The 27,968-nt window shown below is 46.4% G+C and overlaps 1 protein-coding gene across 3 annotated transcripts; it reads right to left on the reverse strand.

The window, feature by feature from the left end:
• Window positions 1-814: 814 nt before the first annotated feature.
• On the reverse strand, window positions 815-27,867 carry LOC105181597 (4-coumarate--CoA ligase 1). Of its 3 annotated transcripts, none has more exons than XM_011138474.3 (7): window positions 13,931-13,999; window positions 6,053-6,212; window positions 5,359-5,566; window positions 4,837-5,164; window positions 3,155-3,449; window positions 1,848-2,391; window positions 815-1,226 (listed from the first exon to the last, which is right to left on the reverse strand). In XM_011138474.3, the coding sequence occupies exons 2-7, from the start codon at window positions 6,164-6,166 to the stop codon at window positions 1,096-1,098; spliced, it is 1,620 nt and encodes a 539-aa protein (XP_011136776.1). In that variant the 5' UTR covers window positions 6,167-6,212; window positions 13,931-13,999; the 3' UTR covers window positions 815-1,095. The 3 variants fall into 3 exon arrangements, with proteins under 3 accessions (XP_011136776.1, XP_011136778.1, XP_011136775.1); XM_011138476.3 differs by lacking the exon at window positions 13,931-13,999 and adding an exon at window positions 27,620-27,867 and having other exon boundaries at window positions 816-1,226; XM_011138473.3 differs by lacking the exon at window positions 13,931-13,999 and adding an exon at window positions 14,669-14,771 and having other exon boundaries at window positions 816-1,226.
• Between the last annotated feature and the right edge of the window lie 101 nt (window positions 27,868-27,968).

Genomic DNA, 27,968 nt, shown 5'->3' on the forward strand with positions numbered 1-27,968 from the left:
TTCGAGCATCGAAAGGATCGGAACGTCGCGTTGGCCGATTCCTCCTCGTATCTCGCATCCAATTGCGAGAAGCGAGCACTTGCGAGTTAGATCCGTGTTAAACCGCGGCGTGGATTAAGCGAGACGAGTGTACTTGTTATCGCGTATCAAATTGCGAATAAATTTTAGCCGGAAACTGAGCTCTCTCAGGAGGAGAAAGAAGAACGGATGCCGGATCGATGCCGCTGCTAATTAAAGCCGTTGGACCGCGAGGGAAATTTGCGCGGCGCTTACTACGAGTGCGCTGTGCTATCTTCTCTTGACCCTGTTGCGGATATTTTTTTTTTTTTTTAAATCACCGCGTTCCGACGGCGAACGCGCGGGGCCTCGGCAGGAAGCTCCGCGTCGCGGAGAAGGACGAAACGGCACCAAAGTTATGGGGATATCGATGAAGTACGAGAGAGCGCGCGTGTTGCTCGCTGACGTGTGTAACGCAACAGGTTTCTTCGCTTATTTTCGTAGTCTCGAGGGATACGAGATTAATATAGGTCGACGCGCGAGAGACTGACATAATAACGCGAATCGCTCGCTCCTGCTGTCCCGATGTATTTCCGGAAGCAAGCGAATCGCTCTGGACGCTTACGCACGTGTATTTCGCTGATCGCACCTCAGTCGATAATAACAGCGGATTGTTTTTAATTTAGCTTACAAATGAAAGTAAAGATTGCACCTTCTACGGAAAGGAAATTCCAAAGTTCATCTGTTCTCGTTCTTAACTTAGTTCGCTTATTGAGCGACTCTTACAGTTTTTGAAATAGAACATATTATTTTGTTTTATTTATCGAAGAGTACATTTTGGTTTTAGCAAACTTTAGTTTAACGAAACCTTCGCTGCGCCACTTTAGTGGCTCCTCAGATCGTACAAATTAAAACATGTATTTGCGGCCGATAACGACTTGTTAAATAAAATAATCTAATAAAAATAATCTAATAAAATAATCTAATAAAAAATAATCTAATAAAATCTAACAAAAAGATTTTAGATTCTGTTTGACAAGCGAAAATAAACCTTTCTTGATACAAATCTACTTTTCCTTTAGTAACGTGAGTCTATCGTTATAGCTTGGACATTATTGCCAGAATCATCGCCTGAACCTTGCGACGCAGGATCTTACCGGTGGGATTCTTGGGTATAGCGTCGACAAATTGCACCCCGCCGCGCAGCCATTTTTGCGGTGACAATTTCTCTGCAAGACAGATTGAATCGTTCGGTTATTACGACGGCCGCTATTAAAGTGCGATATTAAGGCGGAAAACGCGGGAAACTCCTGTCCCCTCTCGCTCCCCCTGTCGTACATTCAAATTAGAAGGAGAACGGCGATAACTGACAAAATTTCGTTAAGAAACGTGACGCTACGCGGCTGTAACTGCGCATTTACAATGGCGTTGCTAATAAGTAATAATCCCGTTAATGCAACGCGACGTTTAATGTTATCGCTACGTCACTCCGCGTTTGCTGCTGGCACACCATCATGCCAGCCCGCGTTCCACTCGCACATTTAGATCCAAACGGGATAATACGCGTCTAATCCTTGACGCGCATCGCGCTGCGAAAGATTCATTCATCATGGCTCCCATCGCGAGAGGCCAATGGACGTGACGGCTCGGGCGTTAATTTGTCCCCCGATAACCTCGTATTTGTTCGAAATTATCCCGACTCTCGTATCGTATTTAATCTTCGATAAAAGTCATCAAAGCACCCGCGTGACAAGTACAAGAGCGTCGACGAAACGCGGCGCGTTTTCGTCCGCCTGACGCAGGCTTCGCAGGGATGGTCAATGAATCTGCGAGAGAGAGAGACCACTCACGTTTGACAAATTCCATAATGTCGTGGGCGGTGAGATTGGCGCCAGGCTGTTTCACTATCACAGCCGCGGGCAGTTCCCCGCTGCGCGGATCAGGTATGCCGCAGACTGCAGCCTCCTTCACCGCGGGGTGCGACAGCAGGACTATCTCGATCTCCGACGGCGAGACCTGGTAGGCATTGTACTTGATCAGCTCCTTCAGCCGATCGACCACGTGCAGCGCACCTTGCTCGTCGTAATAGCCAATGTCGCCCGTGTGTAGCCATCCGTCCTCGTCGATGGTCTGCTTGGTGATCTCGGGATTGTTCCAGTAGCCCATCATCACTTGATCGCCCTTGAAGCAGATCTCGCCGGTCTGACCCACGTCCAAAGTCTCGAGTGTCTTGATGTCTACCACTTTGGAGTACATGCCAGCGATCATGTGATGCAAAATAGCGACGTCGTCCGTTTGGCGATCGCTCACGTGGGTCGCTATAGTCAACTCCGTCATGCCGTAAGCGTTGCATATGTATTTCACACCGAGGCGAGCCTTCACCGTCTTTATAAGCTAGAAATCGGAGAATGCAAAAGGGTTATTCCAGCTAACGTTGCGGCGGCAGGCTCTCAGCTCGAGCATCGTGAGCTCGTCGCGCGAGAACGAATGTTGTCATACGAGCGGCGAACTTTCTCGTACTGGAAGTTTCAAGTTTGCTCTTTCTCCCTCAAATTACCCCTCGCCCTTCCCAAGTCCCGCTTCAAATCCGCCGCGCGCGAGTGTCCTGCCTCAGCGCTGCGATTCGTTCAACTCGCAAGCGCGCAGGACGAAGGTGGCAATCATCGGCCGAAGAGCGGCTCGATGAGGCCCCCGTCGGATTTCACCGTCGAAACTTTCAAAGAGACTCCCTTGCTTGCCTGCGTTCTCAGCGATGAACGCTCGAGAGATCAGTCTCACATTTTCCGACAGACGCGACTGCGAACTCGCGAGTGCGATGCCTTTTATTTTCCACCCTCTCCCCTCCCCTCCCCCCCATCCCCGCCGCCCTGCTCGTCTCTCTCCCACAAGCGGCTGTAAACAGGTTAAACAAAAACGAACGCGGCGGACGATAAAGTTACTCCGGCGCGGCGGCGTGTCTCGTGAAAACGCGACGGCTTCCCAGATTTCCTCGCGCGGTCCCTCGATCCTCTCACCACCGCGGCATCGAGGACTCACTTCGGCACTTAGCTCCCAATGGCTTTTCTTGCCGTGATAACTTGGCGAGGCGGCAAAGGGGTTAAGGATGGGGAACGACAGCGAGGGGTCGCGACGAACTTCGCGGCTGAAGAAAACTTACTTCCTTCGGGAGCGGCGCTGCTCCGCAGATGATTTCTCTCACGCTGCGAAAGTCGCACCTGCCCACCAGCGGGTGCTTCGCCAGGAGCGTCATGATCGGCGGCACGACCGACAAAGAGGTAATCTTGTATTTCTCTATCAACCTCAGATACAGTTCCACCTCGAAGCTAGTCATTAGGACCAGGCTGGCGCCGCGTGTCAGGCACAGCAGCAGCAGGCCGAACGCGTAACCGTGATAGAACGGCAGGAACAGGGAGAATCGGGTGTCCGGCGTTATATTGAAGAAGACCGGCTTGCTGTAGTGTCGAACAACCATTATAACAGTACATTCCGCAGGTTCGAGTTTGGAATTGTACAGGTAAAATACGAGGTTTGATCAAAAAATAACGAGAATTTTGAAATTGCGCGTGCTGTGTCTTGTCTATTCAGTTGATTCCTTTTCGTGTGTTGGTAGCACTACCAGTGACGTATGTGTCAATTTTCAGGCAGGTGCGACGCTTGGTCTGTGTTTGGCGAGCGAATGAGCAAGACGTACTTCAGTGTGTTTGACGATCTTTTGTGTGGCGAAATGTCGGATCAGAGAGTTTGTCTGAAATTTTATGTTAAACACGGAATTCATTGCAGCGAAGCGTTCAAAACGTTAAAGAAGGCCTTTAGCGACGATACTATGTCACAACCACGAGTTTATGAATGGTACAAACGCTTTCAGGAAGGCCGAGAAGACATCGAAGATGACGCGAAGTCTGGGCGTCCTAGCACGTCCACCAGTGATGAAAACGTGGAAAAAGTTGAAGAGATTGTGCTTGCTAATAGAAGAATCGCCATTAGAGAGGTTGCTGAAGAAATAGGAATTTCATACGGCTCATGCGAAGCGATTTTTACTAATGTTTGGAACATGAAACGAGTGGCAGCAAAATTTGTTCCGAAACTGCTGAATTTTCAACAAAAACAGCATCGCGTAACCATCGCAAAACCACCTTATTCTCCAGACATAGCCCCCTGTGACTCTTTCCTATTCCCCAAACTCAAAAGGACGCTCAAAGGACAACGTTTTTCAACAATAGATGAGATAATGGCGAAATCGCAGATTCAGCTCAAGACGATACCTAAAGAGGCGTTCCACCAGTGTTTCTCAAACTGGAAACTACGTTGGCATAAGTGTATAATATCACAGGGGGACTACTTTGAAGGAGCTGGGATAAACATTGAAGATTAAATAGATACTTTCCGAGAAAATTAAAAATTCTCGTTTTATTAAATTTAAATTTTTATTAAGTTAAATTAAAAATCTTCGTTACTTTTTGATCAAATCTTATACCGTCTTTCATTTTCATGCAAAAAACTGAAGTTACTTTCCGAACATATATCGCGGTAGAGAGGGAAAAGACATTTAACGCTTTGATCAGTATACAGGCGTAGTGCCACTTTTGATTGAAACGGTATCGAAATTCAATTTCGTCTAATAGGCGTAAAAGGAATTTGCATTCCAACGTAACGCGGTAGTTGACGTATTCCCGACTTAAATATCGATCACTTCAAGACACGCTGCGCGGTAAGATTTGGCTTTCCTTAGAAAACTAGGCGTTTAGGCCGTGCTCCTTTCGTTGAAATGCAGCGGTGTATCAATTTAACCACGATTCGAAAATACATATAGCAAAGGGTACTAAATACGTAATTATTTACCAGAATTCGATTAAGAATGTTAATAAATTCCTGTGGGACAGTGTCACCCCTTTCGACACTCCCGTGGTGCCACTCGAATTGAGAATCACCGCTGGATGTTTGTTGTTGTCACCAATATCGAGCGCATTGTATCGCAGAAAATCCTCGTCTTCTTCGTTATTCAAGATATCCGCCAGTGTACGCACGTTGGCTGAGAGCGGCTCATCGTCCAGCTCGATTAGTTCCATGTAGGGTAAGCTTGACTGCACCTTCGCGAAGACTCCTTCAGTGCGCCGAGACACAAAGGCTATTCGCGGCATCGAGATGTTCAACAGGTTTCGAATTTCCCCTGGAAAATCATCATCGCGGAGCTGCTCCAAATTCTCATCAATATTCTCGCGCTTATCGAAAAATTAGGTCGAGACGTTGCACGCGTCTCGAATGGATTTCGCTAATTGCGCCTGACGCTCGTAAAATCGAAGACTGTTTCTATTCTTAGCTCGCCGATTGTGTAAAACACAAATGTCCGATATCGATACTTACATTCCGTGTACGCGGGATTGTACGGCGTCGTTATAGCGCCGATATAAAGCGACGCGTAAACCGGCACACACCAATTGAATCGGTTCTCACTCGCGATGCAAATTCTGTCTCCCATTTTGATTCCGTGCCTTTGCAAAAATCTTGCGAGTTTTACAGTCTGCTTGAGCAGGTCTCCGTTCGTCAGATGATTGCCGGTGTGTCCATCTATCTGTTGGCAGGCAGTGGCGAACGATAAAAACACAATTTTAACGTTGATGTGTCTTAGATCGCATCGCAGAATTCATATGAGAAAAAGCGCACACGCACGCTAGAAGCTGTCTGAAATAATTTTCCACTCGTCGTGTGAAATGTACAATCGCTAAAATTGCCTTCAGCAAGTTACGTATTATTGCTTGAAACACGGACTATTATTTAAGTTTCTTCCTTCCGTGCTTGCGGCTTAAATGCGGATTAACATAAAAATGAAACGTGGACAGGTGTGGGACTAGTCATTATGAGCGGTGCATAATGCGACAGCGAAAATTTAGAGATAAAATTCGCGGAATTTCGCCTCTTCCATCTGACGATTAGCGCTGATGGAACTACAAACGGCTCTTGTTCTTTCGCACGCTGTTTCGCCGCTTTTCTTTTTATTGCGCAAGCGATCGGTTTGCGACCAGCGTCGTAGGTGCGCGTTCGTAATTATGACACTTACTAGAAAGATCCGGTCAATATTCTGGCGCATTTTGTCCAGCAGCAATTGTCCCAAGGATACGTCCGGTATCGGATAATCCTTCGGGCGTCCGTATATTTTTCCCTGCTTTTCCATCCTCGCGGTAATATGGAACCTCTCTTGTCTGAAGTGATATTTTTATCTGTGGAAAATGATACGAGAATATTTTCTACAGAACTTTTTATTAATTCAAAATAAATGTTTTCTCGGTTTCCTACTCAAACGAACGTACCGTAATTTTAATGAGCTGTACAATTCACAACAACGTTAAATATATCCTCTTAATTAATGCTCGAGTTGAAATTTTAGACAATATTTGAATAGTATAATAATAATATTAATCGCGGGAGCACATTATCCGTTGATAATCATCTTTCGCCAAAATATTATAATTAATATTACGAGCGTTATACGCGTGTAAAACGCAGGTTCTATCAAAGCGGTTAGAGCTGAGTCGCTTATAATTTAGGTAAAAATCTCAGTCATTCACATTTGTGCCTAAATATTCATACAAAAACCTTCCGCGACTTGACGCTACCGAATCGCCTATCGACGGCGCGCCAAATTGTAACAGTTCGAACGTTAGTACAGCGAGACGACCGCCAGATGTCGTCTCAGTGGCGTGCGATCGTTCAACGGAAATGGCTACGTGTTTGATGTCGCGGCTCGGCGTTCGGGAAACTTTGGACAACATGACGAAAATAATTGTGACAGGTATCCCACGTTACATCAAACGCGACTCGTATTATTGTTCACTGCATCTTTTTCGCGCAAAGTCGCTCATCATGCAGATCGAACGGACTGAATCGGCACAGATTCGATCGCGTTTCAAACGTAGTTGCCTTAGCCTCTCTTTTAACAGTAATCTCACTTTGCGCATTTCAGATCGAGTCGGGCAAGTAGAAAAAATTATTTGTGCCGGAATGAGAAAGACGCGTAAGAAGTCGAGAGAATGAAAAACATCGTAAAAACTAGCACGGTGAGTCACGACGATATTTTATATCATTCTGTGTTGTGTTTATCTTGCGTGTGTTCATCGCTAAGATATTTGGCGCTTGGCGCCAAGTGATTCTTATCGTGACTCGTACATTGAATTTTCATACGTCGAAATATGCGAACACAGAAACTGTCGCGACTCTGAAACTGTCGCAATAAGAATGAAATTAAAATGTTGAGCTTTGGTATGCGCACACGCAGAGAAGGGAGAGACATATTATTTATGCAACTCCAAATTTCTCTCCTCCGTCGAATTGTCGAAGGAGACCATTTTCTTAGGTTAGGATTTTAGCAACTCAACATATTTTCGCACATACGCTTTCTTCAGCGTACCTCGCAAAGATATTGCCGAATTTGAAACTACCAAGTTCGATTTTTCGGCTTTTACACGCGCTCGGTAATTTTCGTATTAATAATTTCGTATACAACATATTTTCTTCCATTTTACGCTAATTGTCAAAAGAAATGAAAATTAAATGCGCATCGATTCAGAGCCAAGCATAACAGTCGAAGCGACCGGAGGGGTTACGAAATGTTTGGCGATCGTTTCCTTTCCATCAGAATGTGTGGCACGGTGTTCCTCTGGTATTCAACTGGATGTCCTTGGATATACAGGGTGATGTAGGGCGGCGAGTGGGAGGCAGGGAGGGAGAGATGGGAATGCGTCCTCTTAGGGATTAGACGTGAGAAGGGATAGAGACGCGTGCCACGAGTTCCATGCCGTGGCCATAATCGTGAGAAAAAAGTACGGGAAATTCTGTTAAATACCACCGTCCGAGTCCCTGCGCTTGGCCATCTTCTGCAACTCGCAGAGTGTGTGCTCTCCTCTCTTACTTTACTTTTTCGCAAGCTTATATCTCGCTAACGGCAATGTTACGTGCGTGGTATACACATAAATATATGATAACGATCACCGGCTAAGATTAAGAACCAAATTGGATCAAAGCTGAAAATTCATAGCATTTGAATTTCAAATGGCAACGAATTTAAATGGACTACACGCGTGCAAATTGCTGCGATATATTTTAATATATTATTCAAGGGGTAACTTAATTTTTATATCACTTTCAGAAGACTCTGAAAATGAATATTACATATTTGAGCGTCGAACGGAAGAAATCTGAATTGGATTTATGAGTCGTTCGCGACCTTCGACATCGCGATTATACATCGCGATTAAAAAGTTGTTCAAATTTGGCAGAATGTTTCATTCAGTTTATATAAAATTACCTACAGCTGGGAGAATGTAATTGTATATAAAGAGATTCCAATATTATTTCGTATCAAGTTCTCGTTTCAAACTAGCGCTTCGTTGCAAAAGACGATCAACAATGTATGAGCAATGGGTGTATGCAGAAAAATGAGGTCCGTCGGAAAAATGTATGTGTCATGTTTATGAATTTACATCAATTTTGCGAAAAGCACTTTACACCGCCTAGGAATTTCACCAGCGATATTAGTAAACAGAAAAATTAATATCACGCGATTATAAAGTGGGAGTCGCGTTTTGTACGCACCGAGAGAAAAAAGTAATCAACGTTACGAAAATTGTCGTCACCTTTGGCTCCGACGACATCTTTTCGCTGAATTCCTTTATATATAGTCGCCGATGTGTCAAACGCATTTTTTCCTCAATCCGCGCGCACGATTTTCCAGCTTTCGCCGGACGGCAGTAAACACGTACGCGGTAAACACGAATTTCACGGCACACACGGTGTGAGAAAGATACACTTTTCTAATTCCACACGTTGAAAACTCCTGCTCGGGAGAGCCGAGAAAGATGGGTCCCAGCGAGGAGAGACCTGCTCTTCAAGATAGCCGCGTAAAACGCTAATCCGCAATTTTTGCTGAAAAGTAACCTCTCTCGCGAAGCATTCCTCGCGCCTCCCGCGCGAAAGGGCATTGCCCTTTCAGGGGACAGGGGGAGGGAGGACGGGGGTTAAACGAAAGAAGCAGAGGCAAACGCGAGGCGCCCACATGCAGGTATGATTAGACCGCGAGCGAATCGACTTCCGGTGTTTCCCGCGACGTATGCTCCGCATCCGCGGGAATGCGTGCGACGGTGTACATCCGGTATCCAACCGCTTGTTGTCGGGTATTCGCGCAGGGAGGGGCAGGGGGGCGCGCGACAGCGGACGGGGGCGCGTTCTCCGGAATCACTGAAGTGCTGGGGGATCGCTCTTCGGGGTTAGTCTCGTCGTCGACGTGGACGAGGTTTCCGGGGGGAGGGAGGAGGGAGTTGGAGAAGCTGAGGGAGAGGAGCGGCAGCCGAGGGCGCGTGCCACTCTGATTGTAGCGGCCATACTGGGACACTGGAGGCACATACCGACGATTCTTGACCTCATGCGACGTGCCTAGACACCCCGGGAATACTTATGATCCCCCGGGGTCGAGGGATGGCCGGACACGCGAGAGGACCCGTCCTCTGAAAATCTCTGCCGAGGTTACTTTTCGTCCCTCTCGCTGTTACGAGCGAGGTCGTGCCGCGCTGAATTTTATTCGCCTCCACCGATATATCCGTTCTCCGCTCTCTCACGGTCGATTTGATCTCCGTGACACCGCCGATCTTTTGCGAGTTAATTGTCGCACGTGTGTCCGGGATGAGTGTGCTTCAGCCCTCTTCGAGTCCGAATCCTACAATTGCAGAAACGAAACGAAGCGGGCCGCTCGTTTCCATATTTGCAATTCCACATGTTTCATTATCAAAATGTTTAACGCGTTGCGTCAGGTAGTTGCAAATTTGATAGCGAGATGGAGAGTCTTGAAATAAATATTTCCGTGCGCCAATTTGCATCCGCAAAAATCAAGTCCGTTATATTATTTCTTTTTTTTTCGACGACAAAATAACACACACACACACGAAAAGTCCTGCAGGAAATCAGTCGTCCACTGATGAGACTCAGCTGAAAACATCTCGCGCGGAAATTCGCGACGGAGGTGTCGAAAAGCTACGCCGAGAATCTCGATGAATTTTCCGTCGGAAACGCTCGTTGCTGCAAATCTCCGTCGTAAGCAACGCTGAATGATTAAATCCTCTCCGAGCGTATATTCTCGCGAAATCTCACTCGGTATCGACATCGCGAGGCATCGCGATTAATCGCGTGGCGGGGCAGGATAGGGGATAGGAGGGAAGGGCGGGCGGGGGAGGGGGGGCGCCTGAGCGAGTGCCGATATCATTTCGGGATTCTCCGTGAGGATACACTCGACTTCCGGCGGAAGCGGTGCTCTCCGACGACGACGGGATCGGGAGCGATTTCGCGGCCCGCCGCGTTGAACGTAAGGCCGCGACTTAACGGAATTAACGACAGGCTACGCGCCGACGGAGGGACGCTTTGAGGGCGGCCGCCGCGAGCAGCGCCGGGGCGGCAACGGGCGGCGGTGGGCTCGGGGGTGGATTTTGATAACATGTGACTTTATCTGGAATTCTCCGGCGCGCAGGTAGTCTGTTTACTTAAGATAATGGCGAGGCGAAGTGCCTGGGCGTGGATGGAAGCCTGGCGGAGCGGAGGCAAAGGGATATTTCACCAGACAATGTTGAGTCTCCGCGAGCGAGCACGGGGTAAGACCGAGGGTAGAGCAGGGGGGGTGCGGCGGGAGGCCGGTGGTATGGGCAGAGGGGACGAAGGGGATGAAGTTGAAGGTTGGCACGATGGAACGAGTGGGAGGGCGGGGGAGGGGAGAGGGAAACGGAGAGCGGCACACGCTCGAGGTGGCGAAGAGGCGCAAGGGTAAGGGTGCTGGAGCGCCGGATAAAGGGGTGGGTCGGGGCTGACGGCGAGATTCTCTCTCGGCGAGGCTACAAGAACTTCATTTTCCGAGCCATTACGCCCCGTACCACTGCGACCGTCCTGGAGAAACCCCTTTACCCCCTTAAATTAATTTATATCGAAATTTTAAATGACACTCATCGGCCCGAGCAATAAATAACGTCGCCGCGACCGCCTGCGGCGTTGCGACCTCCCGTCCCTTTCCGCCCCGGCCGCTCGCCGTGTCCCTCTCTTCGTCGCTTTTTCAACGAACCGCCGTCACGCCCGTAGATCCTTCTGTCCACGAAATTCGCCAGCGAAATAGCGTGAAGATGTATCACGAAAAATCTCGGCCGCGACGCTTGTAACCAGCATCAGCCAACCGTGAGCATAATTTACGCGCAAAATGGCGGGTTTTCGAATCGCGTATCAGCCTGCATGCCGCGTCATTATTCGTGTCTCTCTCTCTCTCTCTCTCTCTCTCTCTCTCTCTCTCTCTCTCTCTCTCTCTCTCTCTCTCTCTCTCTCTCTCTCTCTCTCTCTCTCTCCTCGTGACGAATTATTTATGATTATTTATCTCTGGATGAAAATATAGATTGCGTCGTTCAGCGTGACAGCGGATAGAGACGCGCGGTCATAGAAATGTCATCCGTCAAACGTGCGAGAGAGTCCAGTTCGTGTTTCAGACTTCTTCACTCGGTGTTTTCATCTTTATGAATCTTAATGCGAACTGTAAGCATTACGTTGCGCATTTGCATCGCGTTGCATATCGTTAGATAAGAGCGCCATGAACTTCAAGGACAACCAAGATACGTCTTTCCTACGGCTCAAATGATGATTATTTATATTATCCATATGATACGACCATGTACTTATTATTTCAAAGTTATGTTATCGGTGCAAAGAGTCTATCGCTAATGTCAGAATAAAAGTAAAAATATGTATACATATGTACATATTTCAGGGTAACATAAGATTGTGATGTTTTTATCGAACTTACTTATTTTGAAACGTACGCGCAATTCGGGTGGTCTTTCGCTTTCATTTATGCGTATTATTTCGTGCGAAAAATCGCAATCAATTAGTATGAGCAGTGGTGTTATCGCGTTATTTGGGTGATCAATTTTCTTGTCGAAATCGTGAAAAGTCGAAATACGAAACGTGTCGTGAACCGCGAGTGAGAGGTATAGCAAAGTGCTCGCTCGGGTGTGCGGAAAATCGGCAATAACTCCGGTACTTTGCAGCGAACGCTGACACGGCGACATATTACAATGGGCTCCTTTTATAATAATCGCCGTGGCGTTTTGCAGAATTGGTTCTTTCGCCGGTGCTGCGCGCGGCGGCGTTACGCGCGCTTTAGCAGCTCGGTTTCCGGCTCGCCTAGTTTTGTCAACGCGGGAATTCGTCGCCCGGAAAACCACAGCTAGAATCGTTATTTCTAACGTGAGATCACACGCGGCGATTTCCCGCGGAAAAACCGTTTAAGTCGCGGGTTATTCAGGAAAGAAATGGCAGAGTGGATTTTTACATTGCCCCTTTTACAGCGCGTGCTTCAAGAGATCGTTATTGCATGAAGGAAAGACTCGGCAAAGTGTAGTCGAAATGTGGAGCATCGTTTCAGACGTTTTCTCAACAGTCAGAATAACATCAAGCAGAAATTGCGAAAAATAAATTAATCTCTCTCTCACTCTCTCTCTCTCTCTCCTCTCTCTCTCTCCTCTCTCTCTCTCTCTCTCTCTCTCTCTCTCTCTCTCTCTCTCTCTCTCTCTCTGTCTCTCTCTCTCTCTCTCCGCCGTGATTCGTGATTTTCGAGTCACGTTGCGATTGTGGCAGAATACACGTGATGTAATGCTGGTGATATGAATGATAACGAAGACTTTGAATTAATCAACAATAATACGATGCAATAATAACACGCGATAGTTGGACGGCGGCTCCTGGCATTCCGCGCGATCATATTACGCGCGAACGTTGATTTTAGGATATAATTTGCATTCATGAGCAAAAATGCTGCGCAAAATTTACATAACAACGTTAAACCGCTGTTACCAAGTCATTTTTCCGTTGTACATTAATAATATAATTTCGCGGCGAAAAATATCATCCCGCTGGCGATGTAATGTCATCGATTTGCATTGTCACGCTCCAACTATCGATTTCTCGCGGCGATTTGCAAATGTTTGAAGAGGTCCGCGCGATTTTCTGTCGAGGGCGTTAACAATCCGCTTTACTTTGGCACGATTGCGTTTACCTGTCCGATGTTTGCGCATAATTATCTTTCGTCCGCGGCGAAGAGTGATAAGATCGCTTCAGATCGCTTGGATGGATGAGGAAGCGCTAATGACAAAAGATATTAAGGGCCCTTCGACGTTCGAGACGCGGAACTCGAAAGATACTTTGATTCGTTTGAATCGCAGTTGTGTTATCCCGGGAACTCACGCACAATACGAAAAACGTCAAACGTCTTCGGTAGACCGCTAGTTTTATTTGCAATATTTACTTGCGGCGCGTTCCCCGACTTATTCTTTCAACGGAGAGAAAGAGAGAGAGAGAGAGGGGGGGAGAGAGAGAGAGAGAGAGAGAGAGAGAGAAAGAGAGAGGGGGAGAGAGAGAAAGAGAGAGGGGGAGAGAGAGAGAGAGAGAGAGAGAGAGAGAGAGAGAGAGAGAAAGAGAGAGCGAACATGTAAGGTGTTTGAAAATTATAACTAGGAGCGAGCAATATTTTTCGAGCGAGATCGTTGCACTTATGCGAAATACATTCCAGCGAAATGGGAAATTCTTGTTGCATGAAATTCTGTAATCGCATTATATGAAAGCTCGTCATTTTCCCTCCAAGGCATACATCGGCGCGCAACGCCATGTTTTCAAAGCATGTTTGCAATTACATCTCTCTTTAACGCTAATAAGTATTATTGGCCGGCGAAAAATCGGAAAAATTGTAACATCGGTGTTGTTAAGTCTGATCAGAGTACAACGTGCATCTTAATAACAGAAAACATTCAACGACGAATCCAGCAATTGAAAACAATGAAATAATAAATTCACGTGCAAATACACAGCCCGTTGGATTGTGCTTTCGAATGATAGTTTTGTATCTTCGTAAGTTGTAGTTTTTTACCTTTGTAATCGCTGCTTATAATTATCGCTTCATACCTCGACGCAATCTTGCCGACGTGTAATTACAGATATCTCTATCCTTCCAACACATTTGAACGCAACGTATTCTTATCAACAAACAAGATTCAACCGACTTGTCGCGTTATCAACAACAGAATGTGAGATTGTGCGTGTGAGATATCGAGCGTCGTAAACGCTTGATTACAGACTGTTTATAAACAAACAGTCTGTACCTAATCTAACTTTATACAAAACCCATCCTACTTTATTTGATAAATTACTGAAACATAAAACTCTTTATACGTGAAAAAAACTTGACCCGTTAACTGAATAGTTAACTGAATGAATCAATGGTAAAAATTAATATGTAAATATTTGTGATCCAACAATCACCACAGTAGCGAACAGAATTCACAGCACGAAGCGCTCCGCAACGGAGTTCTGTGCATTAAATAAGTTAGTCAATTTAAAAATAATGTATCGAAGTGTAATTTCGATAAAATGTGAGCAACGGCGAGCCGAAGATCGAAGATCTGAGCTTTTCTCAGTATTGTGCTTTTTCACATAACAAGCTGCTCATTGATTTTCAAACAAGCTTTATGATTAATTACTTACGCAATTTGAAAAAGTGAATAAATAGCGATGGTATAGTAGGTGATAGATATGAATTACGATACGGAATTCGTATTATGTCACATAAAGATAGTATAAATTAACTTATAAATTAATAATTTCTTACCAGTTATGTTTAAAGCCTATTCTCGATAGTCACCTATTCCTCTGCTTTCATTCGCACGATTGTGTTATCTCTTTCGTAAATGGATCGTGACTGTCGTGTTATCGTCTACTGGTTGCTGCTTATATAGCTGCTTATATATACATACATACATATGTATGTATGTATATATGTATGTATGTAGATACATACATATATATCTACATATACAAACATGTTACAATATTACCTTGTAGCTGAATTCATTGTTGTTTTAATCTATATTTTTCGTGATATACGACGCATTTCCGTGATATTTGACGCATTGAAAATCAATGCGTCAAATATCACGAGTGCATCCGTGCGATGACCTTGACATTTCTTATATATTTTACAAGACATAATTCCAAATAATTTCTATTATAACGCAAATAATTTCTATTTTAACGTTGACAATGAAAAAAAAGATAATCAAGATAAAAAAGTGGACAATTTAGGCAAGCGGCACGTAACAATTTTCATACTTTGAACAAACAATTTTCATATTTTGAGTAAATAATTTCACGAAAAGTGTGAAAATTTAAGATCCACAACTTCGCACTCACAAATGTTACATGTGTCAAAAGTCAGCTCAGGGATTAGGAAATTTGATAAAAAAATTATTAATTGAAAATAAAAAGTAATTAATGCTATCGCGTAAAGTTTATCACAGTCTGACCTATGATTGTACATACACACGTTTACAGACACCGATTCACTTGTAGCCATTTGAAATAGAATTTATTATCTAACGGTATTTTAGGAAAGATATAATTCACTCATAATTTATGACTAGTATGATTTTGATGATATATGGACTTCTCTCTCAGATATGTATCCCAATGTAATATTTATATAAGAAGCAAAAGATAAGACAGGAAATGCCGCATACTGATATATTTCATGTAAAAGATATCGCCTTGTCGAAAACCTCGACGCAATGTAGGGATTCCAACATTTTGAGAAAACAGCCATGGATTTATGCCATAGACATAAATTCACGACCTGTTTATCAGTTGTATGACCACATCGTGGCGCATTAACAGTCGAATAAAAGACGAGCCTCGCCGACCGTCCGGTTTTACCGTCCGAAATCTCGAGTTTGCGAGTCGGTCCGACAACTAATTCCGCGCTACAACGAAAGTACAAGAGAGCACCCTCGAACGGCGCTGTAAAGTTAAAAGCTGTTCCGCCCTTTTAGCAAAGACACACTCGGCCCGCGAGAAAGGTCGAGAGGGCCGAACTCGGCACGCCCCGGCAATGAATTGCATTTTTTCTCAGTGAATTCTTCGCATACGCACGTACACGTACGCACGAGTTACGCGGGATGACGAACGCTTTTATTACTTTCGGCTGGATTTTCGTCGCGTAAGCGCTTCCCCCGCACACTTTGTCCGTCGACGCTCTTTCGTTTCGTTGCAACGAGTGTCTGTTGAGTCTAAAATTCGAGTTGTGCGATCAAATTGTTACATCAGCACGCACAACAAAATAACACATGCATTTCATGCATCATTCGTTTTTCTCCGCGGCACTTTGTACAAAGTCGGAAAATCGAGAAATAGAAATATATTTACGAGATACACGGAAAGGCCGGGGGGGGGGGGGAGAAAAATGTCGGTGCAGGCGATGCTGCGCGCGTTGTCATGCCGCGCCTAGTCGAGAAATTCTCCAGCGACAGGCTCGCGCGATTCTTGTCGGCCCGAATCAACCGCCAGATTGCTCGACGTATTTTCTCGAAGAAATCCCAAATACAAGTCGCAGCGGCGATCTCGCGATTCTCGAGGAGCGGCGAGCGCGCAGCCTGCTGCAAACGTTTCGCGATTCCACGTCGTCGGCCTCGGGTCGACCGGGTTGGCTCCGCGGCAAGCGTATCGGTCTCATAACGGGTCGTCGGCGTCGGTGACAAAGTTTTCGGGATTGTATTAGCATTCGTTCCACCGTCGTTCCGGTGGCGGCGGCGGATGCCAGGGCTCGTGTGTAAACTCGGTGCCCGGAGGGCTTGCTTTGTTACAGCCCGCAGACCTCTGATACCGTGGCATACTTCATCGCGGAGTATTTCGAATACTCTCGGCATGAAGTAGTTACACGCCCGGGCCGGGGAAGACCACATTCTCGGTTCCGGCCCCGGGCTTAACTCCGCGGCGGCTCCGCAGTCTTAAACCCCGCAGCTGAATGTCCCGGCGGACTTGCCGCGCTGAGGCATCCCCTACGAAACGGCGGATCCCTCCCGGTGCGCGCGATCCCCTCCCCCCTCCCCACAGGGACACGTCGCGTTAAATTCTTCGCGCGCGCGCGCGCGCGACGAAAAAGCTCGGCCCGGCCGGCCGGCTGGAATAAAAAGTACAGCGACCTCCCGCACGGATTCCTCGGCATTCCTCCGCCGGAGGTCAAATTATCGAAGCGCGGCAGCAGCGGAAAAATCTACGAGATCCGTCTCGTTGTCCTCGCGGTCTTGCCACGAACGCTTGTCGCGAGCGCCGCGGAGGAGAGGTTTCTCATTTCTGCCCCGAATGATTTTCCTCCTCGTGCGCTAACAAAGTGCCGCATTAGCGTGTTATACATCACGCAGTTACGCCTTTTACCCTACGGAAGAAAGAACTGCTGTGACAATTTTTTTTTTTCGGCCGGAGGAGGAGGGGTCTCGCTCCTCGCCGAGAGACGGGAATCCGCTTAGTTTCTTTGACGTTAAAGCCGTCCAATTGCAGCGGTCGCTCCGCTTACGAGTTTATCCGCGGTTATGCGCAAAGGCGTAAATTATACGGACGCTAAGTGATTGCGATTCCTATGAAAATCGTGCAACGGAGCGTAAAGAGAAATAGAGCAAAGGTTAGGTTACAAACTCGCCCGGGCCAGTTTATCTCTCCTGGGTCTAATTGATGAAATTATCTGTGTTGTGAGAACGTTCTATCTCAGCGTCTATTACCGTAAACACAAACTGCTTCTAACAACGCAACAATAAACGAGGCTTACGCAGGCTTGTTTTTTCTATTTTTATTTATTTATTCAGGCGCTTCTGAATCCGTCGTTTTTTCCTGGTCCTATTTATTTCGACATTTAATATCGTTCGCTGTTCGCCGTTCGCGAGAGCGTTTATCTAAATAAAAGAATCTAAAAAAGATCTAAATAAAATCTAGAAAAAAGTGCGTAACGCGCTATCTGGAAATGTTACTCGTACGTAAGAAGTAAAATAGATATTATTTGTCCGCATGTTTACTCGTAGGTTCTTTTGATTTATAATATTGTTTTAATTTGCATAATTGCTCAAATCTTTAGATTACAAACGAAAAATATAGACACACACGTACAAAAAGCCGCAAAAGTCGGCCACTGTAAACTAAACGATTGAGTAAACGCGCGCCAAAGACAAAACTTTACTCTCCATTCGGTGTCTTAGCGGATGTCAATTTAACGAAATTCCAGCGCGAGTGCGTTGCAATTTTTTTACGAAGCACATTTCAAGTTAGACGCTGAAAAGTTACGAAACGCGCATCGCGCAGTGCATAATAAAATTCATGCCGAGGGAATGTCGATTCTAAATTGACCGAGGAATCCGTGGATAAAAGAAGAGACTCGTTGAGACTCGCCTTCTTTTTTTTCTTTTTAATCACCAGTGCAAGAAGAGCGCCTATGCAAACTTCATCGCGAGTAAGTCACCGCTCGTCGGTTAAGCCGGACGTTAATCGCTTTTTTGTGTTTCGATGTTGAAGGACTGTCGACCGGTCCGGCTCTTCGCGGAATTTATCGAAACGGACGATCGCGAAGGGCAAGGCGATATATCACTGCCGCGTTTCTCCTGGTTTCAGCGCGCAGTTACTCCTCGCATCTTTTTGCACTCGACAACTGTCAATCGACGCGCGTCGGCGCGGATTTGCAGTACTTTGACGGATTTTTCGCGCGGACGGGTCTGTCAGCGTGACGCGACACTCGGTTGATTGCAAACAGGATTGGCCATCGGACAAAGGCGAGTCCTTGCGCCGATGATTACGCTTTTCGCAGCCTCCACCTGTAAACTGCACCAACGTATATCTCACAAAAGCTCGGGATAACATATTATAATAGATTGTCTCCGGACGCAAATTAATCTCCGTGGACGCTGAGAGGAGTTCAGGCTTAAATTTCATGAACAATTGGTTGCCTAAAGTGCATTCTCGGTGGAGAAATAAAACATTTCTCGTCAAAGTGGAAGATTCCGTCTTCTGTCTTTCGCGACGAGCTTCTTTCCTTAAAGTTAGCCTATCCAGCAGTTCAAAAATATTTAAATTCCTCGAACGAATCTGATCTCGCTGCATGTAAACAAACGGAGTGAATTGCGCCTTTGCATTGTAAATCGCCGCGAAGGCGTTCGAAGGCACTCGGAAGTTTTCGAGGGTGACGTGAGATCGATCGAAAAATGAGATCTCCCAGTCGTGGATCGTACAGCGCCGATCCAACGTTTATCCTCGGCCGAACTTGCCAAAATCCGATAAACTGCCGATGAGACAACGTCTTCATGGTCGGGCGGACTGCCACCGCGAATTAAGCCAGAGTGCGGCCAAAGTTCGCTCGCCCGGTTGCGCTGACTCGATCGCGCAAACTTGCGCCGCGCTCCACGTAATGCCGAACACACTTCCGAGTTGAGGAAATCGCCGGATATCTGCGCCCACACGGATACGGACACGGATCCGCTTAATCCTCGCGCGCTGCGCGCGGCTGGGATCCGCGTGCGGGAAAATAATACATCGGTGTTATTGCACGTGACGTGTTTCGCGAGGATCGGCCCGAGTTTCGCCCGCGACCGCGCCCGATCGATTTCGAAATTGAACGTTCTCCGACGAATTTTCACCTTTCGCTTCTAGCCCGCCATCTCCGGCGAGATTGATTTCGTGAAACACGAAAACGAGAGAGTCCGAGATTAAAGTTGAGAAATTTTTAAATCACACACACATACACACGCGCGTGCGCGCACGCTCGACGATAAATGATTATACGTGAGTTTTGTCTCCATCCATATGGAGTATTTGACGATAACATATAACACGTGTCGTGTATCGGTTTAAACTGAGTGCCTTCGGAGCGATTTAAAATGCAAAGGCTCAATTTGTTCCACTTGCTCACATGGAGCGAGATAAGATTTGGATCGAGAAATTTTTTAAATATTTTTAAGCTACTGAATAATTTCAAGGAAAGAAGCTCGACGAGAAGGACAGAAAACAGAAAATGTTCCACTTCCAATATCACGAGAAATTCCTTATTTCTCCACCAAAAATATACTTCAGGCAGCCAATTGAGATTTTCACAGTGTATTCATTAATGTTCAAAGTATAAAATTAATTTGTTACTATCTATATGGGAAGCAGACATAAAATTTTAAATGCATTTATCTGGAAACACCATTTTCTTAAACTATCGACACGATTACGCAAAAACTACTGAACCGAATCACTTGAAACTTTTACACAATATATAGTAAATATGTAGTTTTCGCCCCTACACGCTCGAACACAGTTATATTTTATTCATTTTTTTTAAACATGATTGAGAGTTGAAAAAAATTTCATTGTTGATACTTTTTTTTATACAGTCATTATTTTTCCAAACTTGGCTTCACTGCCTTCATTTTGGTACGGGCTATAATGAAAACCGAATATTTTAAAAATCTCTCATTGGTTTTGAAGTAATGAGAGGCCCGAAATTATGTCGACAACAAACATAGAGCTTGCAGACGAATGACTGCATTTTTATCTACAACTACAAATTGGATCGGGGTTCTCGTGATTCAATAAAATTTATTTTATACTTTGAACATTAATGGATACCCTGTGAAAATTTCAAGTGCATTCATCTTACCGTTTTTGTTAAAAAAATTCGTAAAAATAGCCTTGAAAACGGCCCTCCGCATGTAATTCCCCATTAATTTTTCGAAGTGACATACAGCTTGACGTTGGAGTCGTATACGACTCCAAATAATCAACAGCTTTTTCTCCCTCGCCTAATTTACAAGAGAACTTTCCTGTACACGCTTTTATATAATTACATACAATCCTTGGCGAGATCGCGCGCGATTATCGCTGCGCCTGCGAGCTCTTCTCATTTACGCCGCGCGCGCTGCACGCGCGCTGCATGCACGCTGTAACTCGCGTTCGATCAGCGAGCGATGTAAGATTTCCGACCATGATTTACCTAACGGAATGCGGTTGATGTATGCGAAGGGCTCGGCGGATAGGCACGCGGCATTACCGCGCGATCCGCTTGCGTAAATATCGCGCCAGATAGGTGTACTCACATGAGGCGCGACGCGCCCGTGTTTGTCGCACATGCTCGCACCCACACGACCACCCACGCACGTACGCACCACCTACGCACTCACGTGCGTATCTCTCGACCGCGTTGTAATTCTTTCAACCCGGCCGCGCGCGGTGTCGCACTGTAAATCTCCAAGTTCGTCGGCGGCGCTAATTCCAAGTTTGGCGCAGTTTGCCCGCCAATTGGAGCCGCGTGTGCGTATTATACAGACGCACACAAACGTGCATATGCACACAGCTGGGGTGCTGCACAGTCGCTGCAGTCGTTGCTCGCGAGGACGCTCGGGGACGCCGAGCGGGGTCTGGCCGACCGAAGCAGCCGGTGGCGAGGAAAGTCGCGTCTTCGAGGGGAGTTCGGCCGAGATCGGGCTGTACGCGTTTCTCTCTCCCTTCGGCTGCGAATAATTGCCGCGGATGATGGCATCGGGGGTAGAGTAGCGACGACGACGTTGTGCAGGGAGGCGCGCGTGTATGTGTGTGCCGGGGTCGACTGCAAACAGCGGCGAAACTCCGGCAGCGGATTTTGCGAGCGACTCCGCCGGCAAAGCCGCAGCCGCAGCCGCTCTTTACGGCCTCGGTCGCGGCTTGGCCGAGAGAGCTCGTCGACGGGTCTGGACGACGTCGTCGTCGTTTCTAGATGACTCGGCGAGCTCCGCACGACGTTGCGGAACGATCAGCCGATTTCTGTCGCCGCGTATGTCGCGCTAATTACGCTAACGGCGGGATATTTCGCGAGACCGCGCGCCGGCTGACTCCTCTCGTTTCTCTTTCTTTCCGCGAGAATGACGTCCGAGGAGCGAGCAGCGAGGATTGAGGCGACTGCCACGGCGGTATTGGGTAATAATTAACGGCGCTGCGGAGTCGTAAGTACGCGCAGGGTGGCCTTGTAATTCGCGTGGTAATTATAGGCGGTACTAATGAAAGGGGTAAATACGAGGGTAGTCCCAGAAATATCTGACCTAACAAAGAAAACACAAAAAATTTGGGAAAAATAGCTTTATTTCTCTACATAGTCTCCTTTTAGCTCAATACACTTTTCCCAGTGATGTTCGATAACTTCGATACCCTGTTTATAGTGGGAATCGTCGAGTTCCTCAAAATAGCCATCAAACCACCTTGGTCCATTGTTTTGACTGTTCCTTCGTCTTAGGTGTGAAGTGATGGACACATGTTTCATCCATGGTTATGAATCGACGCAAGAACTCGACTTTATTGCTGCGAAACTTCGCCAAACACTCGATTGAAACATCCTCACGACGCTGTTTTTGTTCCAATCGCGACACCCATCTTGCGCACAGCTTTCTCATGTCCAAATTTTCAGTCAATATACGATGTACAGCACTTTTTGAAATGCCTACCATGTCTGCTGACTCGCGCACTTTCAGTCGACGGTCATCCAATACCATTTTGTGGATTTTCTTCACCATTTCTGGCGTGGTCACCTCATTTGGTCGACCACTGCGATGTTCGTCTTGGCAGCTCGTACGGCCTCGTTTAAACTCTGCCACCCAATATTTTACTGCTGTAAACGAAGGAGCAGACTCCCCCAGAGTAGAATTTAGCTCCGCTTTGATATTGGTTGGACTTTCACATGAAAGTATTGTATCACATAACGATGACCAATTTTTTTCATGTTTACAAATTCACCGAGAGCGTTCACTATTGATGGCTGCCAATCAAATACTAAACAACGTAGCGTCGTCAAACATCAAACTTAAGCTTCATAAGGTCGATACTTTCTTCCATAGTCATTCTTTTCAAACAACAACCACCATCTATACGTCAGGTCAGGTACTTCTGGGACTACCCTCATACAGCGAGCTCGATAAGTTTGACTCAACCGACGAGCTTCAGGAGAGCAGCAGAGTACTCGCCTCCACCCCCCCCGTGCGATGATAATCCGCGGAAATGGCGATTGTGAATTTTCAAACGCCGCGCTTGCAAAATTTGCCGCGTTTGTTTTCGCGAACGAAACGCGGGGTAGACGAGAATCGATCGGAGGGGACGAGCAAAGGTGAAGGAAGGAGACCGCGCGAGACAACGTAGTTGTAGTAAAACGAATTACAAGAGCGGGACAATACCGCAAATGCTACGGGAAAAAGCGAGGAGAACGCTCCGAGAGGATGGTAAAACGGCAACGCGCGGTTCGCGAATTTAATCGCGGTTTCTACCGCGCGAGTTCCGTCGATGCGCCGCGGCGGAACGAGAACGAACGTTGCGGGCCGAGTCTTCGTTAATAATACCTTGATCGATCTTGATGCGTCTTGATCTAAAGTTCCGGTCACGCTCGTCCGATTTGCGTATTTCAGCATTTGCCGGCCGTATAATTACGTCTCGAGCATCTGAGTGACAATCGATCGAGCCGAAGCGGTAACAAGAGCCCCGATTGGCGATCCTTTGAATCGCGAAAGATGATTTTCGGACGAAACCCTGCGAAAGCAGAGACACTGCTCTGTATTATCCAGACGACGTAAGAGAAACAGCCGCGTACAAAGGGGAACAAAGTTCCGCCCACTCGAGGAATATCGAAACGGGAGCGACAGACGAGACGCATAGTCTTTAATCATCGCCGAATTATCTGTGCCGCTTGATTACGTTACTTTCATTGTGTCGAAATTGCAAAACAACTAATTGAACGTAATTATCCTTGCGCTCTCCCCCGATACATCTTCCAGACATTAACCGATCCGATATTTCTCGAAAACAGCCGAGCGAAGCGTCGCGAGTCGCGCTCTAAAAACAACGAGCGGCTCAGAGGTCGCGCAGGACCAAAGTTGCTCGATCATCCGGGAGAGGGGGGGGGCGGTATTGTCCTTTCGTACGTTAATCCCGCGACCGTTAAACCGTACGAAATCTTGGCTAAACCGTGGGCTGAGAGCCGTTACTCGTTTCTTACCGCACGACACGCGCCGCGATTTCGATCGGGCGACTACCGGCCGGATTAAATGGATCCTTGTCACCCCCCGAGATCGACCTTGGGCCGCTCCTCCCCCTCCCAGCGGGGCGACTATACGTCCTGCGTGTCCAGAGCAGACCGGATTGCGGGGGCCAAAGGGCACGTAGAAAGGGAGGGAATTTTCTTGCGAGACACTCTGTAGATAGCCCGGGAGAGGCTGGGGGACGGAGAGGAGGGATAATTGAATACAACTTGATCGAGCCGCGCGTTTCCACCCCATTAAATCGGGCTTAAGCTCGTAAGGGTGGGTGGGAGAGACCGTCGGCGGGCCGAGAAGAGAAGGAGGCGGTGGAAGAGGGTCGGAGAGCGCCACATGGGTGCGAGCGGAACGGAGACGCCGAGCGAGGGTGGGCGAGAGAGGGAGCGAGAGGGCAACCCTCTTCGGCAGCAGCCTCGGGAAGGCGAGAGAATGTTTACTGCTGCCCCAGCTGGAGGCCAATCAGTATAGCCGTTCTCTGTTCTCCGTTCGCCGCCACCCTTCCGTCTGTTTCCTTCTACAGGGGGGGGGGGTGCGATATCGTAGCCGTACAATGGAAACGTCGACGGCAATGGCTAGGCCCGTCGTCGTTATACAGCCGGATTATTCCTCTCCTCCTCTGCTCCCCCCCTCTCTCTCTCTCTCTCTCTGTCTGTCTCTCGTTCTCTCGTTCTTCCGCCCTCTCTTCCCCCTTGCTGCCGCCGTTATAGCGATAATCAAATTAACTCACTTCGAGTTTTAAAGACGCCATCCCTCGCCGAGCCACCCCCGAACTCGGCCGAGTCGAGTCGAGTCGAGTCGTTCGGCCGCCAATTCGCCGCAGCCGCGCTCTCACCTCGACTCCACTCGGTCACTCGGTTATATCCCAGCCCCTCGAACCGCGGGACTGTGGAGTAGTTTGCCTCCCTTGTAACCACCCGCTCCCGCCTCCCGTCCCGTCGCTGTCTTTCATGCGCGCCTCGTCAACGTCGCATAAATCGCCCGCGCAGTCTTGGCGTCGCCCGCAAAGTCTATCGATTATCGGCCTCTCTATCGCGACGCCTGATTATCGCCGGATCTGCGCGCCTTTGTCGACGCCGTTGCGGTGTGTTCGGTGGGTGAAAAATGTCCGCGTGAAAAATTAGCCGGCGGGAAGCCTGGGACGAGTGACGGCGGGGGGTGAAAATTTTCGGGCGAAGTGCGTGACGTGGCGTCGCGCGAGGGAGGTTTTGCGATGGACGGATGTCGGCGCAGGGACATTTCTTTGTGATATTTTCCGAGTATGGGGTTGTATTCCGCTCGCATCTTGGTCGGACGATTTCGCATTCCATAGACAGAGGCGACGAAGGGTTGCACGAGGATGGGGGATGACGCGAAGTTTGTTGAGAAATTTGGTTCCAAGGCGCGGACTCGCGCGTTGGGGAAATTTCCGCTCCAGTCGGCAAGCGTTATGCGCACGCACCGCGTTGAAACCGGTTGCGCTGTTTTTTTCATACGCGATTGTAGCTGTCACCGGTTGGAGATCAGTCGTTGGATTTCGCATCGACGAACGTCATTGCGACATTCGTATCTGTGTCATGCAGACTATTTTGCTGCTGCAGATTACATCCGCTGCATTGGGTAGACACTCCGATAGGCCCGAATCATAATGTCACGTGTTTCTCGTTCTACACGGGCGTAGATGTCGAAAATCGAACATAGAAGACACACACACGCGCGTTTCTGTTGATAACAAAATTTTATTCCCGAGAGGATTCCGGATACATGTCAAATATATATCGCGCAAGTCGGAATCAGAATTGACGAAATGTTTGCACTGAATTCCGAGAGTGAGGATTCCCGGGATTTTCCGAGAACATCCTTTGAGAATATCAGTTTCAAGCTCCGTCGGAAGATGATTGCTTGCAATTACACCGTGCGAGCGCGCACCGGCTATTTATTTAAAAATATAAACCGGTTTAAAGGCGTTTGAACGGAATTACTGTTTCCCATCGGCAGTTTATCCTGCCGTCGCTTCGCGCGAAGCTCAAGGGTACTTCCGGATCGTGTTTAACGCGATTTATATCGGTGGAAGCAGAAAATTCGTCGGGCGTAATATTGCGAGCGGTAAGTGACCGCGGCTGGTCGATGGAAAAGAAGTATTTGGGTCACGACGAGCACGCCAATGACTCGCTGCATTTTTTAAAAGGATCTCGCGTTTAATCCGCCAAGGGTACATAGCCCGACACGAAATTTTGCTTCCACATTAAATCTGCAAATTCCGTTCAAAAACGGTGGAAAAAACCACCAATGGAGAATATCTCGAAAATATAGCACTGTGTTGTCTTAGCCTTATATCGCAATTGTCCATTCATGCCGTTTTCTCCGCATTAAGGCTTAAACTTGCTCAAATATTATTCGATATTTATATATTTCATTATCTCTCCATTCTACATTTAATATTTATTCTAAATTTGAATAAATAATATATCAATAGCGCTATTTATTCAGCCGTAATATGTGAAATGAGCAAATATTAGATAATCTAATGAATATTAAATAGAATATTAAATAATAGATAAACAGACTGATATATTTTTATCGTGATAATCTCTCTCTTTTTCATTTTTCTTCTTTCTCGTTTGACACTAAATTCTCTCTACAATATTCAAAGGTATTCAAAGGAAAATGGTTGAAAAGGAAAATATCTCGAGAATAAAGATGACCATTATATGTTCAATAATAGTATTCGCTTGTATTGCGTTTCGTTCAGAAATAGGTTTTCAAAAAACTTGAAGAAAAAATTGATGAATATTACATAAACAACGTCAGATTAGCACATATGTACGCGATGTTTTTTCTACTGCAATTGAAAGAGTATTATTAGTGTCTCTGCAATTGAAAGAGTATTATTAGAACAATTAACCTTCTAAGTCCGTGAGATGACTATAGTCATCGCTACGTGTACTCCTCAGAAAGCCGTGCGATGCTTTAAGGCATTGCGAAATTATTCGCGAAGATTTTCATAAAGCAATATATATTTTTCTTTATCTTTTTATTCCAATATTTAAGTCTTTATGTGTAATTTTGTTTTGTATAGAGAATATGCTCGACTTACTGGGAATTGGAGTTAAAGAAAAATTCGTCCGCAAAGGGTTAAAGATAAAGTGACAACTAAAATCCTTTGAACTATTATTCAGACACGCAATTTTGTAGCACACATCCATCAGGTTAATGTCATCGTAAATAGTTTCAGAAATACAAATAATTATCTACATATTTCTTACTGATGATCTAAACAATTCTCGCTGTATAAAATAAACAAAATGGATACACGAGTAATTAGAGGTGACCTTTGGAAGTTTCCAAATCATGAAGTTACTAATAATCAATAATTACCGAGACAAAGTAAGCTAAATATTGAAAAAGTTACCAAGTTTTCCATAAATATCTCAAAAAATATTAAGCAAATAAAAAATGTTTCAGACAAAAGTTGCTCAAATTAATCGGAAAAAAATGGAAAAAAATAGTATAATAAAAAAGGGAGTTTCCGTTTACGATTTTAAAGTTGTTGTTAATTTGACCTTTAAATTTGATCCTTAAGTCAAGTTCAGCGCTAGGTGTCCATTTCCAAACCCCAAACCTTTTGTATTTAACTTTTGTGTTTTTTTTTTCCAAAAACGTCATCCCTTTAAGTTAATCCGGGATACCTATCTTTCTGGCGCACTTTGTATAACAAACGATTTCACCTGGATCTGTCTTACCTGGAAATGCGTTCTGATTTTCCGATCACTAGAACTTTGTCCTACAATTGTCACTTCAAACGTTCATTCGTACTGATGCTTAAGTAGATCCGAGCAGAGCAACACGTGTTCACTAACACGACGTTTGCAACGCGAGGGTTGCGATAAATATCTCAAAGATCGATAGAGACTAAAACATTTTTATCACGACGAACGATGCACCGAGTTACGCGTATTCGCGGTTATGTTAATCGTTCGACGGTTCGAACAGCAATGACTTGGCTTCCACTTCTTTGAGTGCTATTATAAATATACGAAAGGTCGGTTACGGCCGGTGATCGCGATAATGGCGCGAGATTTGCATAACGCA

The sequence above is a fragment of the Harpegnathos saltator genome, unplaced genomic scaffold, assembly GCF_003227715.2.
Source record: "Harpegnathos saltator strain DR-91 unplaced genomic scaffold, Hsal_v8.6 scaffold203, whole genome shotgun sequence".
In the NCBI taxonomy this organism is placed as follows: domain Eukaryota; kingdom Metazoa; phylum Arthropoda; class Insecta; order Hymenoptera; family Formicidae; genus Harpegnathos; species Harpegnathos saltator.